General features: G+C 43.8%; 1 protein-coding gene across 2 annotated transcripts in view; it reads left to right on the top strand.

The window, feature by feature from the left end:
* ENPP6 (ectonucleotide pyrophosphatase/phosphodiesterase 6) overlaps nt 1–14,884 on the top strand; it is a 32,625-nt gene that overhangs the window by 6,062 nt on the left and 11,679 nt on the right. For both annotated transcript variants that reach the window (XM_061991887.1, XM_061991886.1), the window contains 2 exons: nt 6,987–7,166; nt 12,571–12,682. In XM_061991887.1, coding sequence (XP_061847871.1) covers nt 6,987–7,166; nt 12,571–12,682 — 292 coding nt within the window. The remainder of the gene's footprint in view (nt 1–6,986; nt 7,167–12,570; nt 12,683–14,884) is intronic.

The raw sequence follows: 14,884 nt of genomic DNA, 5'->3' as shown, positions 1-14,884 counted from the left end.
AAAAAGCAAAAAGAATCATATTCCCTTGTTGCTCATCCTGCTCTTTGTGTCTTGGCTTTTTTCTCAGTTTGGATACTGAAGCTGTGACATAACAGCTTTTAAATCAATAGTCTCTTCTTTTTCTTGAATTCAGTAGGTTTCCATTTCCAAAGCTGTGTGTTCAGAAGAAAAAGAGCAAGAAGAAGTCTGTCTTAATACTATTAACTGGTAGGGAAGGGGTACTACCCTATCAAGGACAAGCTGGAGAAGAGAGTAGGAACCAAGAAGGTTCTTCATTTTTACATTCTTCATCTTTCTTTGTTTACTCACTGCCTGCAGAAAGGCTGCAATGGCAAGTGCCAAGATTTTTCTCTTTCACTCATACACAAAATGTTGTAAAAATCTGTGTTTGCTTTCTACCAGTTAAAAAAATAGAAACACTTTCAAAGTGGAGAACAGAAAGTTTTCTCTAACACAAGTTCATATGCGTCAAATTGAAGCAAAGGGTCTTTTTTTTCCGTCTCACTGGCTACAGCCTCACAGCCCACAACTGGTATACTTGTTACCAGCTATTAGCAGCAGTAAGTGGACATTCACCTACCAAAGTACTTCTATGCCCAGAGCTAAAGTCACAGCTGATGAACAGAAAACTGCCAGAGGCTCATACTCTTTGCCCATGCAGCCTTTGTGCTTGTAGTGCTTGGAGCTGCAGTGCCCTCAAGCTGCACTGGGCTGCGGACGGTCAGGGAGCACAATGTCGTCCCTTAGCCCAGCACTGACACTCACTCCAGGAGACTAACCCACAGCTCTGAGCAGCTGCTTTCCAGGGACACAAGACCTGCCCTCCCATGTAAGCAAGAGAGCCTAAGCTGCATACTTTGGAAGCAATTTTCACACACCCCAGCTCTGGCGCCATTATGAAGGCATTGAATCAAGAGTTTCATGCTCTTATTAAATGAATCCCTTCAGGTTAAAAAAAACCCACAAAAGCTGCACATAGCAGAGATTTTTTTTGTGCCTTTTGATGTGATCCTACTTGTATTGCAAAATTTTGCCTAACATAGGCTAAGATGTTTCTGCTTTGGATCTGTCTGGTATTGGAGGTCATAAAAAATCGGAGAGACTTTGCCAACAAGCTCTTCTGGGAACACAAATTGTCCATGCACATGTTGCAAGTACTGTTTTTGCTTGGAGATGTACAGGTGGCAGGGCTACTTTGCCAAGACCAGTACTGGTCCCCTGGCTTCTCATGAGCCCTGATCTTCTCCAGGACACTTAAGGTTTAACACATTTCCCCTATGATCTTTCTTTTCAAAGCAGGACAGGGGAGACCTATCAGGGAAGAGCAGAGCAGGGCGTATATCAAAGCAGGTAAAGCTGGGCCCTTCAGAATGCTCTGCTCACAGCAGGTTGGACTTGGCCCTTGAGGACTGCAACACCATGATATCTGCCCTGGAGTGTATGCTGGTGACTTGAAAGTCCTGCTCTCTTCCTCCTCATGTGCCACAGCAGAGTAAGCAGAGCATCTCCCAGGGCAAGACATCCAGCAGGTCTCTGGGGGATTGGAAGTGGGCTGAGGAGCTGATAAATGAGCAGGTCTGGGTCAGCATTTAGGTAGCTCTTGGTGCAAGGGAACGGCAGAGAAAAGACATTGTGAGGTGGAAAGGAAGAGGAGAAAGGGAACTGCATGTCTCACTTGGGCTGCTAAAAACTACCTACCTTACACATGCACAGCTATTCACATGGAGGAACTTAACTGTTCCCCAGCCTACATAGCCTCGTGGCAGCTCGTGCTTGTATCTGCTCTCCTTGCTCTTGTCTCTCCCTGGAGAGTGAGGACATCATGGCGAGATGCAGGAGGAAAGGCCTCACTGTAGCAGCAAGGCATGCATTTACTATTATATGGTACAGTACATTTAGCTAAATGCATGTACTTAGTTTGTCATCAGGTGGATACCACATGGGTACAGATTGTGGCACCTTTGCTGCACTGGCTAATACTCACACCATGGGTTTTCTGGTAAATCTGATTTGCTCAGGACAGACAGAGTTTACCTCTGTTTTGTTGCCCAGTGTGCTAGGTGTAGCATTGTGCATCTGCCACATGCTGCCTCTCTTCTGAAAAACAAAAAAGGTCAGCGACTGTCTCAGCAGAGCATTTTCTCTTGTAGGTTTAGACACAGCTGTTCCCTGTATCTATCATGCCTACCAGTGAACCCATGTGCTGTTCCTGCAGTCAGTGAAGAACCACCAAAGAAAGAAGAGGTCATTCCTGTAGCAAACACCACAGGAACACACACTCCAGTTCTCTGGTTTGCAGATCTCACGTACAGTCAATGTAGGGTGCACAAGTACTCAGTGTTACTGTGCTCTTGTGGGTGGCCAAGTGGCTGTGTGTTTCATTGGGGTTTTTTTAACTTCATCTTTGTATTACATAGATCCATTTGAATGCTGACAAAAGTGCCTGGAGACATGGGAATGTGCTTTAGACAAAGCCAATTCTGTAAGAAGTGTAGTGTCCAAGTAAGCTATAGCACGCAGAATTGCAAATGCTTTTGCTGGCTCTTTTCCAGGAGAATACAGCAGTTATCATATTCCTGAGAACTATACCCTCTTTGTTTTCCTCTGCTGCTTGAGGAAGAGGTGTTTTCTCCTACAATTGCACTGAGTTTAACTAAGGACATCTGTATGCTGAAATTATTGGGGTTTTTTCTGCCCTGTTTCTACTTTGAAGCTGTTGAGATAACATTTGATTAGAGGAAAGCTGCAGTAATAAAAGCAACAATGAATTCAGCATGTTACAGTGACTATCTTAACACTGGATAATCATTAAAAGCAGATCACTAAAGGTCATTTTCTCAGGCTGGAGAAAATAAGTTACAATAGGGGATGTAAAGAACTGGGGTGGTATAGGGGACCCAAAAGAAATTTGAGAAGTGATCTTGGTTCGGTGTACGAGTGTCTTTCGAGGGCAGAAATGCCAGCTACTGCAGGGCTTTTTAATCTAGTGAGCAAGGCACAGAATAGCCATGAATGAAGATCAACAAAAGTAAAAAATAAAATTAGAAACCAGACAGGCTTTTTGAACAGTGTTTACTGATGATAAATGTTGGAATGAGCAACCCAAGGAAGAGATTGATTAGTTGGCTATCGATGTCTTCCCAAGGAGGTCCGGGATCTTTCTGAGACACAGGCTTCATGCAAGCAGATATTAATGGCTTCAGGTAGCATTAAATGGTCATGTCTTTTGGTCTGTCTGCTCATTTGATCTTGCTTTCTGACCCTGTGAACCAAGGTTGTCTGCAATCAAAATAGATGCCTTATAGGATTCCAGGCCTCTTTAAATGTTAAAAAAAAAGGAAAAAAAAGAGACATGAAGTTCCTAGAAAAATGAATTTGTGTGATGTGGAGATTAGAATAATATTGTCCACTGTATTCATGCACACAGTTAATTAAACTTCCCAACAAGGCTCCAAAGAACAATCTCCACTCTGTGTCTTAAAGAGGTGGGCAAACTTGATGTCAAAAAGAACGAGGTCAACTTTGTTAGGAACACTGTAGGAATACTGTAGAAATGATGATGATTAAGTGTGAAACAATCTGCTGTTGTATATGCATGTCAAAGGCAGAAACCCAGGTAGGATTAATGGGAAGTAGAGTCAAGAGACTGTGACAAACTGTCTGTGTCTGCCGAACTGAAGAAACTGAGGGAAGGGTAATTGTGTCAGGGAGAGGTGGCAACCACTGGCTCATGGACCACCAACTCAAATTCCAGCCCAGCCACAAAAGCTGTTGGAGGAGGCAAAGTGGGCATGAGTGCTAATTTATCTGCTAGGCAAAGAAATTCTGACCAATCACTATTGAAATGTTAATGCATATGTATGAATGCATTCCATATGTAAAAACTGCAGCTTACAGCAGACCTTAACTCCTATAGGAAGCTCTTATCAGTAGCAGCTAGAGCTGACAGTTTCTGTGTCAAGACTACACCATACATCATACAAATACATGACCTAACAGCTGCAACACCAACCTGCAGGTTGGTAGGCACCAACCAGGCTGGCAACAGTTGCCTGTCTGCAGTTCAGCAGGTTGATAAATGCTCAGGAGTACATGGACTCTTAAGCTAAAGAGACAGGGTTGTCCTCTAAGTAGGAAGGCTGTGTTTTTTATGCACTGTAGAGGCTTCTTTCTAGCTCTTTTGAGACAGTGAAAAAAAGCACTTGACAGCATTAAGAGGATAGATTACTGCCCAGACTGTGCTACCAGTTCTCCTATGTTAAACCTGTTTGGTTTAACTCAGAAAATAGGGACAGCCACAAATGGGAACTGCTTTTCTCCACTGGGGAGGAGGAAATGTTTTGCATAATTGAAATACTTTGTAGGAGGGAAGGAGAGTTCAAAATCCACTTCAAGGTCACACGTACACAAAGGATACAGAGTCCTCTGCTCAAAATGATGCCTCATTGAAAACAATCATAGCAAGGTTATTTCAGTTCTAGTCACCACAGTCAGCCTCACAATAATCAAAGCTTGTTATCTGGATTCTTGCAATATCATGACTCACCAGCTAATGATGACAGTGTCTTACACATCCATAGAATCATAGAATGGTAGGGGTTGGAAGGGACCTTTAGAGATCATCTAGTCCAACCCCTCTGCCAAAGCAGGTCAACCTAGATCAGGTCACACAGGAACGTGTCCAGGTGGGTTTTGAAAACTTCCAGAGAAGGAGACTCCACAACCTCCCTGGGCAGCCTGTGCCAGGGCTCCCTCACTCTCACAGTGAAATAGGTTTTCCCTATGTTTAAGAGGAACTTTTTGTGTTCCACTTTTTTTCCATTACCCCCTGTCCCATCGCTGGGTACAACAGAAAAAAAGGATGCCCCAATCTCATGACACCCACCATTTAGATATATGTAAATATTAATGAGATCCCCCCTCAGTCTCCTCTTCTCCAGACTAAACAGCCCCAGTTCCCGCAGCCTTTCCTCATAAGGAAGTTGCTCCAGTCTCCTGATCATCTTGGTGGTCCTTCACTGGACTCTCTCCAGAAGTGTCCTGTCCCTCTTGAGCTGAGGAGCCCAGAACTGGACACAGGACTCCAGATGAGGCCTCACCAGGGCAGAGTAGAGGGGGAGAAGAACCTCCCTTGACCTGCTGGCCACACTCTTCTTAATGCATCCCATGATACCATTGGCCTTCTTGGCCATGAGGGCACATTGCTGGCTCATGTTCAGTTTATTATCAACAAGGACTCCTAGGTCTTTCTCCACAGAGCTGCTCTCCAGTTGGTCAATCCCCAGCCTGTACTGGTGCATGGGGTTGTTCCTTCCCAGGTACAGGACTCTGCACTTGTCCTTGTTGAACCTCATGAGGTTCCTCTCTGCCCAGCTCTCAAGCCGGTTGAGATCCTGCTGAATGGCAGCACAGCCTTCTGGGGAATCAGCCAGTACTCCCAGTTTGGTGTCATCAGCCAACTTGCTGAGGGTACACTCTGTCCCCTCGTGCAGGTCGTTGATGAAGATGTTGAACAAGACTGGCCCCAGAACTGATCCCTGTGGAACTCCACTGGCCACAGGCCTCCAACTCGATTCTGTGCCATCAATCAACACCCTCTGGGCTCTGTCATTCAGCCAGCTCTTGATCCACCTCACTTTCTACTCATCCAAGCCACACTGCTTGAGCTTTCTGATGAGGGTATTATGGGAGACACTGTCAAAAGCCTTGCTGAAGTCTAGGTAGATGACATCTGCTGCTCTCCCCTTATCCAGCCAGCCGGTTATGCACTCATAGAAGGCTATCAGGTTGGTCAAATAGGATTTCCCCTTGGTGAAGCCATGTTGACTCCCCCTGATAACCACCTTTTAGTGTTTATTTGTAATAAACACTGGGGACAAGTTGTGCCATCATCTTTCCAGGGATGGAGGTGAGGCTGACTGGCCTGTAGTCTCCTGGGTCATTCATCAGCCATTGCTTTTTAAGATATGGAAATTGTTAACTTCTGATACAACTTAATCTTCAACGTTTCTTTTCCCATTTTTGGTAGTTCACCTGCAGGTTAATTCTTAAAATACAATGTCCTCTGACAGTGATGAGAAGTGGAATGCATTTCTTGGTTATTGTATACTAATTTATTGTAATACAAAGTTGCCCAAGGCATTCAAGATGGAGTAAGAAGGCTGAAAATGTCTGATGAAATGACTGCTGTCCCCACAGCCAAGAACAAAGTGTGTTCCCTTAAAAAAAAAAGCTAACACTTACAGAACATAGCTTTTGCTTGTTTGTGGAAACTCGGTGTGCCCTATGAGTAAAGGACAGGGAAAACGTGAGTATCCCAAGCTTCTTTCTGTGTTTCCACACCATGCCCTCATCCCTATCCCTTCACAGACTGCTTCCTGCAGCCCTGTGGGCCTGTGCACTGGTGGATACCTTAAAATGGCCTCAGACTTGGCAGATGTTATATGTGTAGAAGGAGCCAGGCATCAGGCAGATACGTGGTACCCACTGGTGTGGACCAGGTACGGCACACTGAGCAGGCACAGGGCACAGGATTTGTCTCTTGGGGCCTCAGCTGTCTCCAAGTTGGTTGTCTGAAGCTAATCGCATGACAAGATCTTTCTCTACAATTAAGAGAGAGAAATATGAACCTCCAGAGGATGACTCTTCCAGGATACCTCAGATGCCTATCTTAGGGTGGCATGAATGGCTTTCTAGAGGTGCCTGTTCTTCTCTGTGAAGGGAACACAGGTGTCAGACTAGCTTCAGGAACTAGCTTTTAGGTGGCTGAACAGGGTAATATAGGGAGCTACCTGGAGGATCCTAATAAAAGGTAACAGTCCAGAAGATTGAATGGGTAGTTGCAAGGTAAGAAGTCCCTGAGCTCAGATGAGGACTTTTCAGCTGATTTGCTGGATGATCCAGTGGTAGCAGTGGTGGTGCTGGTGGCATTGTTCCGTTGGAGAACACCAATCTGATTGTGCTGTCTTTTTTCTCCACCCCTGAAGGTCGTCACTGTGAGGTCCATCAGATGACTGGAAACTACATGTGGGACCAAAAGACAAATGTGTCCTTTGATATTGGTGTGAATAAAGAAAGCCTGCTGCCTCTCTGGTGGAATGGGTCGGAGCCTTTGTGGGTCACAATGACGAAAGAAAAAAAGAACGTTTCCATGTACTACTGGCCAGGTTAGTATGTCAAAAATTGCTGCTGTCTTAACAGTGCCTCTTTACATCTAAAGATGCACCATATGCTGTAGGATGGCTCTTTAATACAGTTCTGAAATGCAGACAAGGATTAGAAGTGCCTTCCTAACCAGTCATAGAAATGAATGATGTTTTCCTAGGCCATGATAATTTGCCTATACATATAAAGAAAAAGACTGAAGTATCACTGGGGGCACCTTTCCACCAAATGCTACCTTCAGGAGAGTCCTGCCGTGCAGAGCATTCCCTCTTCCGCCAACTGCTTGTTCTTTTCTCCCACCTGTAGCTTCTGCTGTGGTGAATGGTTGCTCCGTGGATTATTCATGAAGCAACACTGTAGACAGTTTCACTGATCAAAGTTAAACAGTAACAATCTTCCCCCCTCCCTAGGTTAGTTTGGTTTTAACCTGGAAATTAGTAGCCAAGAGCTAAAGATTATCTATTCTGGGGGAACAGAAAAAAACCAGATGAAAGCAAAGCATCCTTTGATGAGCTAGAGTGAGCACTCTTGTCCTCCTTCATTATTAACTCAGCTGAGGTCCAAGTTGCTCTGAGTCTGAGCCATTCAGTTGGAGGGACTTGGCTTTTCTGTTCCTCATTTGTTGGATATTGGACTGCTGAAATCACTGGGGATGTATAACGAGTCTTTTTAAACAAATGAAAGTATACCTTTAAGCTGTTCATTTAGGAATCCACATGGAAATAAATGTTCAAGCTGTGCAGACAGACCAGATCCCTTGAAAGGTGCCCAGCTTCTCAACTTTTTGACCTTTTAACTCTGTTGCATAAGCAATATGCAGATATCTTCATATGTGTAACTGCTGGCTAGAGGCCCACACGTTAGAAGAGCCGTACTGATCGCAGAGAGTGCCAGTGAGTAGAGCAGCAGCAGCAGCTGACCCATGCCATGGGCTCCCAGCCATCTCATCCACTGCATCCCAATGCACGTGGGCCTCCTCACACTCCTTCCCTGCAATGAGGCTAATGGTGTCCCAAAAAAAGGCCACAGTTTTCAGAAAAGAGAAGAAACGGTGACCCAAGATGAAAAATGTTGAAAATCCATGCAGAATGTTTGTACAGTACTGAAGAGCAAAAAGATCTGAGGGTGATAATATTGCCTCATGGACTTCAAGGCAGTCCAAGGGACTGGAATTGCAGGCTAGATACAAAGGCTTGGATCAGCCCTCAAAAAAAAAGCTTAGTGGAGATCACCCAAGTGACCTAGCAGCAACATAAATAGCAGAATATAGAAATTATACAATAAATTATTCTAAAGATTTACAGAAATACCTCTTTCGAGATGCTATTGTTTTTTAACTACTAATGTAACTGCATTGAGCAGGTATAATTATGAGCCAAATAGATGTAACGTCTGCTGAGAGCTACTGAAATCCAAAAGAGAAGCATAATTTTCCATTAAATGCCTTTGGACTTTACCTAGCTCCCTCGTTGCCCTTTGACAGTGTGTCCCAGGGAGAAGACATATGATGTGTATATGTATGTATCCCTGTATACATATGTGTACCCTTCACACAGATCTGTCTACTACTTCCAGTGGAAAACTGCAAGGAGCAATAGAGCCTCCCTTTTCACAATGCTTATACTGCCAAGCCTGTGGTGCTCTCACAACACAGGAGGGGATTTTTTTTTGCGTGGATCTGTTATTTTAGCTGTGGACTGTGATGTGCACATCTGTCTGCCATTAATTACTTATCTGTGACAGACAGCCTTTGGCAAATTTATCAGTATCTCAGTTCAGCGAACGCTTAAACACATGCTTATTTTAAGAGCGTTCATGGTCTCAAAGGACATGTTGGCCACACAAGATGAGGCATAGGGCAGGAAGCAAAGTAAAGCATAGAACTATTGAGCTAAAACATAGGTCGGTTAGGCTGCAGTAAGACTCCAGGTGTAACTGGAGTAAACAGAAGTCACCCCAAATGCAACAGTGTTTATTATGTTTACCCTATATGAATTTTGAGGGGTTTAACTGTTTTCTGGTTCCATAGTAAGAATGTAATCCTTTCTAAAAAATCTATGTTATTTTAAAGCTTTAATTCTTAACAGGGCATTTGACTGGGGAGCAATGCCAAACAAAATGAAAGAAAAAATAAGGGTTTAATAACCAAGGTGGGTAGATGTCCCACAGATATTTGCACTGTATATGATCTGCTATTAGTGATTAACTTTCCAGCCTGAGGATATGCTGCTTCTTAGCAATGCATCTTGCAAGTCTGACAAAGATCTGGACAGAAAAGGTTTGGGAAACTCTCAATAGGAACAACAACGTATAGCCAAATTGATCACACTTTGCTCTGGAAGACGCTGTTTTCTCTCTAGCCCATGGTGAAGGCAAACGGGACCGATCAAACATAGCAGAAATGAGTCGTGAATGCCAGTAAGCTAATTCCCAGGGTTAACTTACACCAGAGTCATTTCCTTCTCAGAGCCAGTCCCAAGCTTTGCAAAATCTAAACCCAAACTCTGCTGCTTCATGTTCTTCCCTGTGTTCCTCTCGTGGTCAGGGCTTGGAGGAAGAAAATCCAGTCCCCCAGCAAACAGGGACACAGAGCAGGAGGGCTGTTGGGTGCAGACACCCATCGACCACAGCTTTATCCGTGAGCTCAACATAAACACAGCAAAGACAGCTCATGGGCAGAATTAATCTGGGGTCTCCTGCCACTAGAAGTGAAGGAGCCAAAACATCACCATTTCAGGGCTCCCAACCACCACTTCTACCAAAATATAAGCACTTGGCTCGTAGGGACATTTTTTCTCCTTTCTTCACTGTGTTTGTTAGACAGGTTCTGGAGACTCCATTCTTCAAAGCATTTCTGGAGAAACAGCTGTGTATCCCCTGACTGATTGCTAAGTAAAACACAACAGCTAATGCTGTACATGGGGTGAAACATGCAGCCTCATGCACAGGTTGACACTTCTGCTCCAGTGGATGGAGAAGCCCTGGAGGAGTGTGAGAGCGTCCCAGCTATACCACCAAAGTCAAAGCTTTGCCCGCTCAGCCTGGTAGGTGATACCACCCCAGACTCTCCAACTCCTTCACCTTTCAGCAGCTGATGCAACTGTTCCAGCTGAAGTGCACTGACATCCCTTCTCATCACTGAAATGAGAGAAAGGGGAGGGAAAAAAAGACTCTAAACCCAACCTTTCTCCATTTAAACACAACGTTTACGAGACAGTGGAGCTAGTCTGGAAAGTTTTCAAAACTTTCTGTTGTGACATGAGGTATCCAACTGTTAAATCAATGTTTAGAAATGCAATTTAAAGCTGGCAAGGGTTCAAGTCTCCATGTCAGATAGATAAAGAGGAGCTTATATATCACAGTCAAAGAAGTCTTTATTCCTGCTCCAGAAGTTCAGGTTTTTAAATAAAGGTTTGGTGTCATACTAAACTTTGCAGAAAGGAATCTAACATCACGTAGTAGCAAATATGGCTTATCTATTTGTAGTTTAACCAAGAAAAACTTAACATTTCCTTTGTCTGGCTCTGAATCCTTTAAAATTTCCTTTTCCATGGAAATGAGAAAATTTACCACCTGTCCTGGCCTCTACCAAAATGAAATTGAATTATTAAGGGGTCTTTGTGGCCAGTAGTTTGGAATTGTAATGAGTCTCGACATAAGAAATCCATTTTAAAATTCTGTTCATCACAGGGAGAAGGATGGGGGAGAAAAAAATGAAAATGAAGCTCTTGGTATCTAAGCACCCTGAATTTTCAATGTTACTGCTAATGAACTGCACACCTGAAAACCAGTATTTAGTGGCCAAAATGATTTCTAAATGTTGCTGCTCTGTCACCTTTTATGTCATGCTAATCACTTGACAATCTAGAAATAGAAAAGCTATCTCAGCAAGTAAAATGTCTCAGATCACCAAAAGGTTAATGCTTCCAGTTAAAATTATCTTGTCAGTAATTCTGGGGAATGATGTCTAAGAAAATTGTAATCTAATGTCAGCATCTGAAGAGGAAAAAAGAGGCAAAAACATCGTATTTTTCATTGGCAATGAGCTATCATCCACCTCAACCGAAATGCTGGGTGTTTCCAAATGCATCTTCTTGCCTGGCTTTGGAGACAATCTTTTCTCACTCAAGTGCCAGAGGAGAAATTGGCTTTGAAATTCCAGTTCAGTCCTGAAATACTAGCAAAGCCCACAGAGAACTGTTGCATCACCTCTAGCATCAGAAGTCCCTTAGCCAGCTTAGCCTGCAAGTGGCGTGCCTTTCCAAGTACTGCATCTCAGCAATGCGAGGGCATGTGGGCTGAGACATAAGACACTGACAAATTCCCTTTACAGTATCCCAGTAAGTGAACCACTGTAAACCACCTCTGAAAGCAGCGCTGCTTGCTCTAGTGCCCTCTCTGTAGTTACACCTCCTGGGTAACCAAAGCAATGAGCCAACTTCAAACAGTCCTTAATGCCTATTTCTTTCATCCCAAAGGAGAAGCAAAGGCACCTAAATGTAGGCAGATTCTGGCTATGGCTTGGAGTTGCCATTTTGACCTGACTGTGTTGCTGTATACAGAGGCCATTTTGCAAAAGATATCTTTTTTTGTTTTCCTTCCCCTTGTGCCCCAGGAATACAGCAGAAAAATGCCTGTGATGGGAGGACTCTGAGGCTCTCGAAAGATAATTTGCATGAATGCAGTGTTTCTGAAAGCACATTCCTTTAAAATATTAATGTTACTCAGCAGCACAGTAACTTGAGAGCAAAAGGGCAAAAAAACCCACAGAAACATGTTTTTGTGTGTTCAGGGCCATGTTCTCCTGTAGGATTTGTTGCCATAAATTTCTGGGCCTCAAAACAGACTGTATTTTGCAAGGAAGGCTGCAAGTTACCAGGAGAGTTAATTGGTTTATACTGTTTTAATAAGACCTCCTGGGAAACAGATTTAATAGCAGAGTGCCAGTATCACATAATAAAATACAGTTTATAGAGGATATTACAACATAAGATACAGCATGTCTAACTGGAAAGTATTTGCTGAACTTCAAGGGAACAATATCTAAAACTATTATGTTTGAAGCCTGGAAATGAGGCTATGTGGCTGCAGCAGTTAAAATGAAAACAAGCTAACAATCAGGGTGGAAAACACCTGCCATAAGGGAATCAAGACTTTTATTGTGGTAAGGTCACACAGAAAACTTCCTTTTAGAGAGGGAAATAAAAGGATCCAATGTCTGGTTTGCTACAAGCACTCATCAAACCAATCTCTCTCCCTTTTCCCTTCCCAACCGCAAGGTTTCCTGCAGGGAAGGTGTAAGGTAAGTCAAGTCACAGAGAATTCGCAAATCTGAACTTGGACCCCATGGTGTGGGGTCTGTGATAAAGGTGAGAAGGCAGAGCTTACCACATTTTCCACTCATAGGTTGTGAGGTTGAAATCCTCGGAGTCAGACCAAGTTACTGCCGTGAATACTTCAGTGTCCCGACGGACAAAAACTTTGCAGATGCCATCACTGATGCCCTCGAGTCTTTGCGGTATGTCACGCATCTTCTGAGGTGTGGGGTTTCCTTTCCTGAGGAGTATTTGGGTTTACTATGATCTGGACAGATTTTCAGGATTGGCTTCCAGGTAGGAAGACGAGGGGGTGAGACTGCTTTATAGTGCTGCCATAGGAATACCACTGTAACATAAATAGGCCCTTACATTAAGACAGGAGGGAAAGATGTGCTCCTCTTTTCCTGTGTAGGCTGCAACACAAAGGAGACATCCTGACTTACTATTCTTAATTTGCTGTTTCAAACAACTTCAAGATCAGTCCATGAGTGTTCACTGACCTGCAAGAGCAGACTTTGAAATGCCTGGCTTTAGAGAGAGCTCCTGTGAATTTGGAATTCCGAAATTCAGCTCTGGTCACTTGTTTACGTGACCAATGCTTTGGCTCCTTCTGCAGTTTAGAACATTTCAGGGACAATTTTGGAGCAGGCACTAATTTTGTGCAAATATGAGAACAGAATAGAATAGAATGATAGAATCATAGAGTGGTTTGGGTTGGAAAGGACCTTAAAGATCATCTAGTTCCAAGTCCCCTGCCATAGGCAAGGAACATCTTCCACTAGACCAGGCTGCTCAAAGTCCCATCCAACCTAGCCTTGAACACTTCCAGGGATGGGACATCGACAGCTTCTTTGGGTAACCTGTTCCAGTATGGAGCATCCACAGGTTCTTTGGGTAACCTGTTCCAGTGCATCACCACCCTCACTTCTTCCCTTACATCTAATCTAAAGCTGCCCTCTTTGAGTTTGAAGCCATTACCCCTTGTCCTACTGCTACACCCCCTTGTAAAAAGTCCCTCTCCAGTTTTCATGTAGGCCCCTTCAGGTTCTGGAAGTTTGCTACAAGGTCTCCCTGGAGCCTTCTCTGGGCTGAACAACCCCAACTCTCTCAGCCTGTTCCCACAGGAGAGGTGCTCCAGCCCTCTGATCATCTTTGTGGCACTCTTCTGGACTCACTTCAGGTCCATGTGGGAAAACAGCCTGTGGCAAGAGCAGTCTGTCACTTGGCACAGTGCCTTGCTCAGTTGCCCTAATGGCAGGTGTTAGTAGTTAATGAATTTCACTGGTGCTTCCACCATTAGCGAACCTTACAGGTATTTCAGGGTAGAGCCCTTTATTGTGGCATGGTGGCCTAGGGCTTGAGTTTGGGCACTGCAATGTCCTGACCCATCTTAACTTTATCAGCATTGAAGGGGATTTTATCGGTGCCCTTTGCAATGGCAGGAGTACCTAACTCATCCAGGAGCACACAAAGTTTGCATGGTACTTGAAAAGTGCGTTGATAAAATATAACCCCCTTTTTGGTACTGCCATCCATGTGTCTGGCTTCCTTCAGCAAGCTTTCCTTAGCCATTTCTTTTGAAAGTTATTGGTGATGGCAGAAGGCAGGACTAACAATTGGAAAGAGAGATTACTTCTTTTGTGCAAGCCATGATCAGAGGTGCCCAGTTTTCTTAGAAAAATAGGGGGGGAAATGGAAATAAAGTAAAACTCAATCTTACAACCTCTGGACGTGTTGTATCCAATCCTGCAAACTCCCAAGTGTGGCACATAACTGGAGCTTGTCCCCTTGAAGTCATGTGCAAAGTTGAACATGCATCTTTACAGCACTGAGTTCTCACTGATAAATGTCACCACAATCTAAATAAGACCACTTGTTTTATGCAGTAAATCTCTTTCTTAGCTTCTATTTTAATCAAAATTATTGCTTAGTTACAGGTGAGACGACACATAGCAGTCTAAATAGCTAATTAATACAGGCACTGCAGCAGAAGAAAAAAGGATTCAATAGGTTCAATGAGTGTGTGTGGAATATAGAATTATAGGGTTAAATTGTGGAAATTAATTTATGCTTAATACAGATAGAAAGTTTTGCTTAAAATTAAATTGGGGGAAGGGAAGGGCTCCTTCGTTTGAGTGATTTTAATATCATGAAGAATGAGAAAGAACACTGTTCTGCAGGGACAGGGGTGGGGAAATTCCCACCACTGCAGACACCTTCAGCTTCCCACAGGACCACACCTCTGAAGCCTTCAGCAAACTTACAAATGCAGAGACCCTAATCCGTCCCTCTGATTTTTTTCCCTTCCGTCTCACTCATTACACAACTACTCAAGTGTCTTTAATCAGAGAAGCTGGACCTACCAGGACATCACAGTCTTTTTATAGGGATCTTGACCTTGG

Source organism: Colius striatus, chromosome 3 (assembly GCF_028858725.1).
Source record: "Colius striatus isolate bColStr4 chromosome 3, bColStr4.1.hap1, whole genome shotgun sequence".
Classification (NCBI taxonomy): Eukaryota; Metazoa; Chordata; class Aves; order Coliiformes; family Coliidae; genus Colius; species Colius striatus.
Note: the sequence above shows the minus strand (reverse complement) of the source record. Positions and strands in the feature narration are given on the sequence as shown.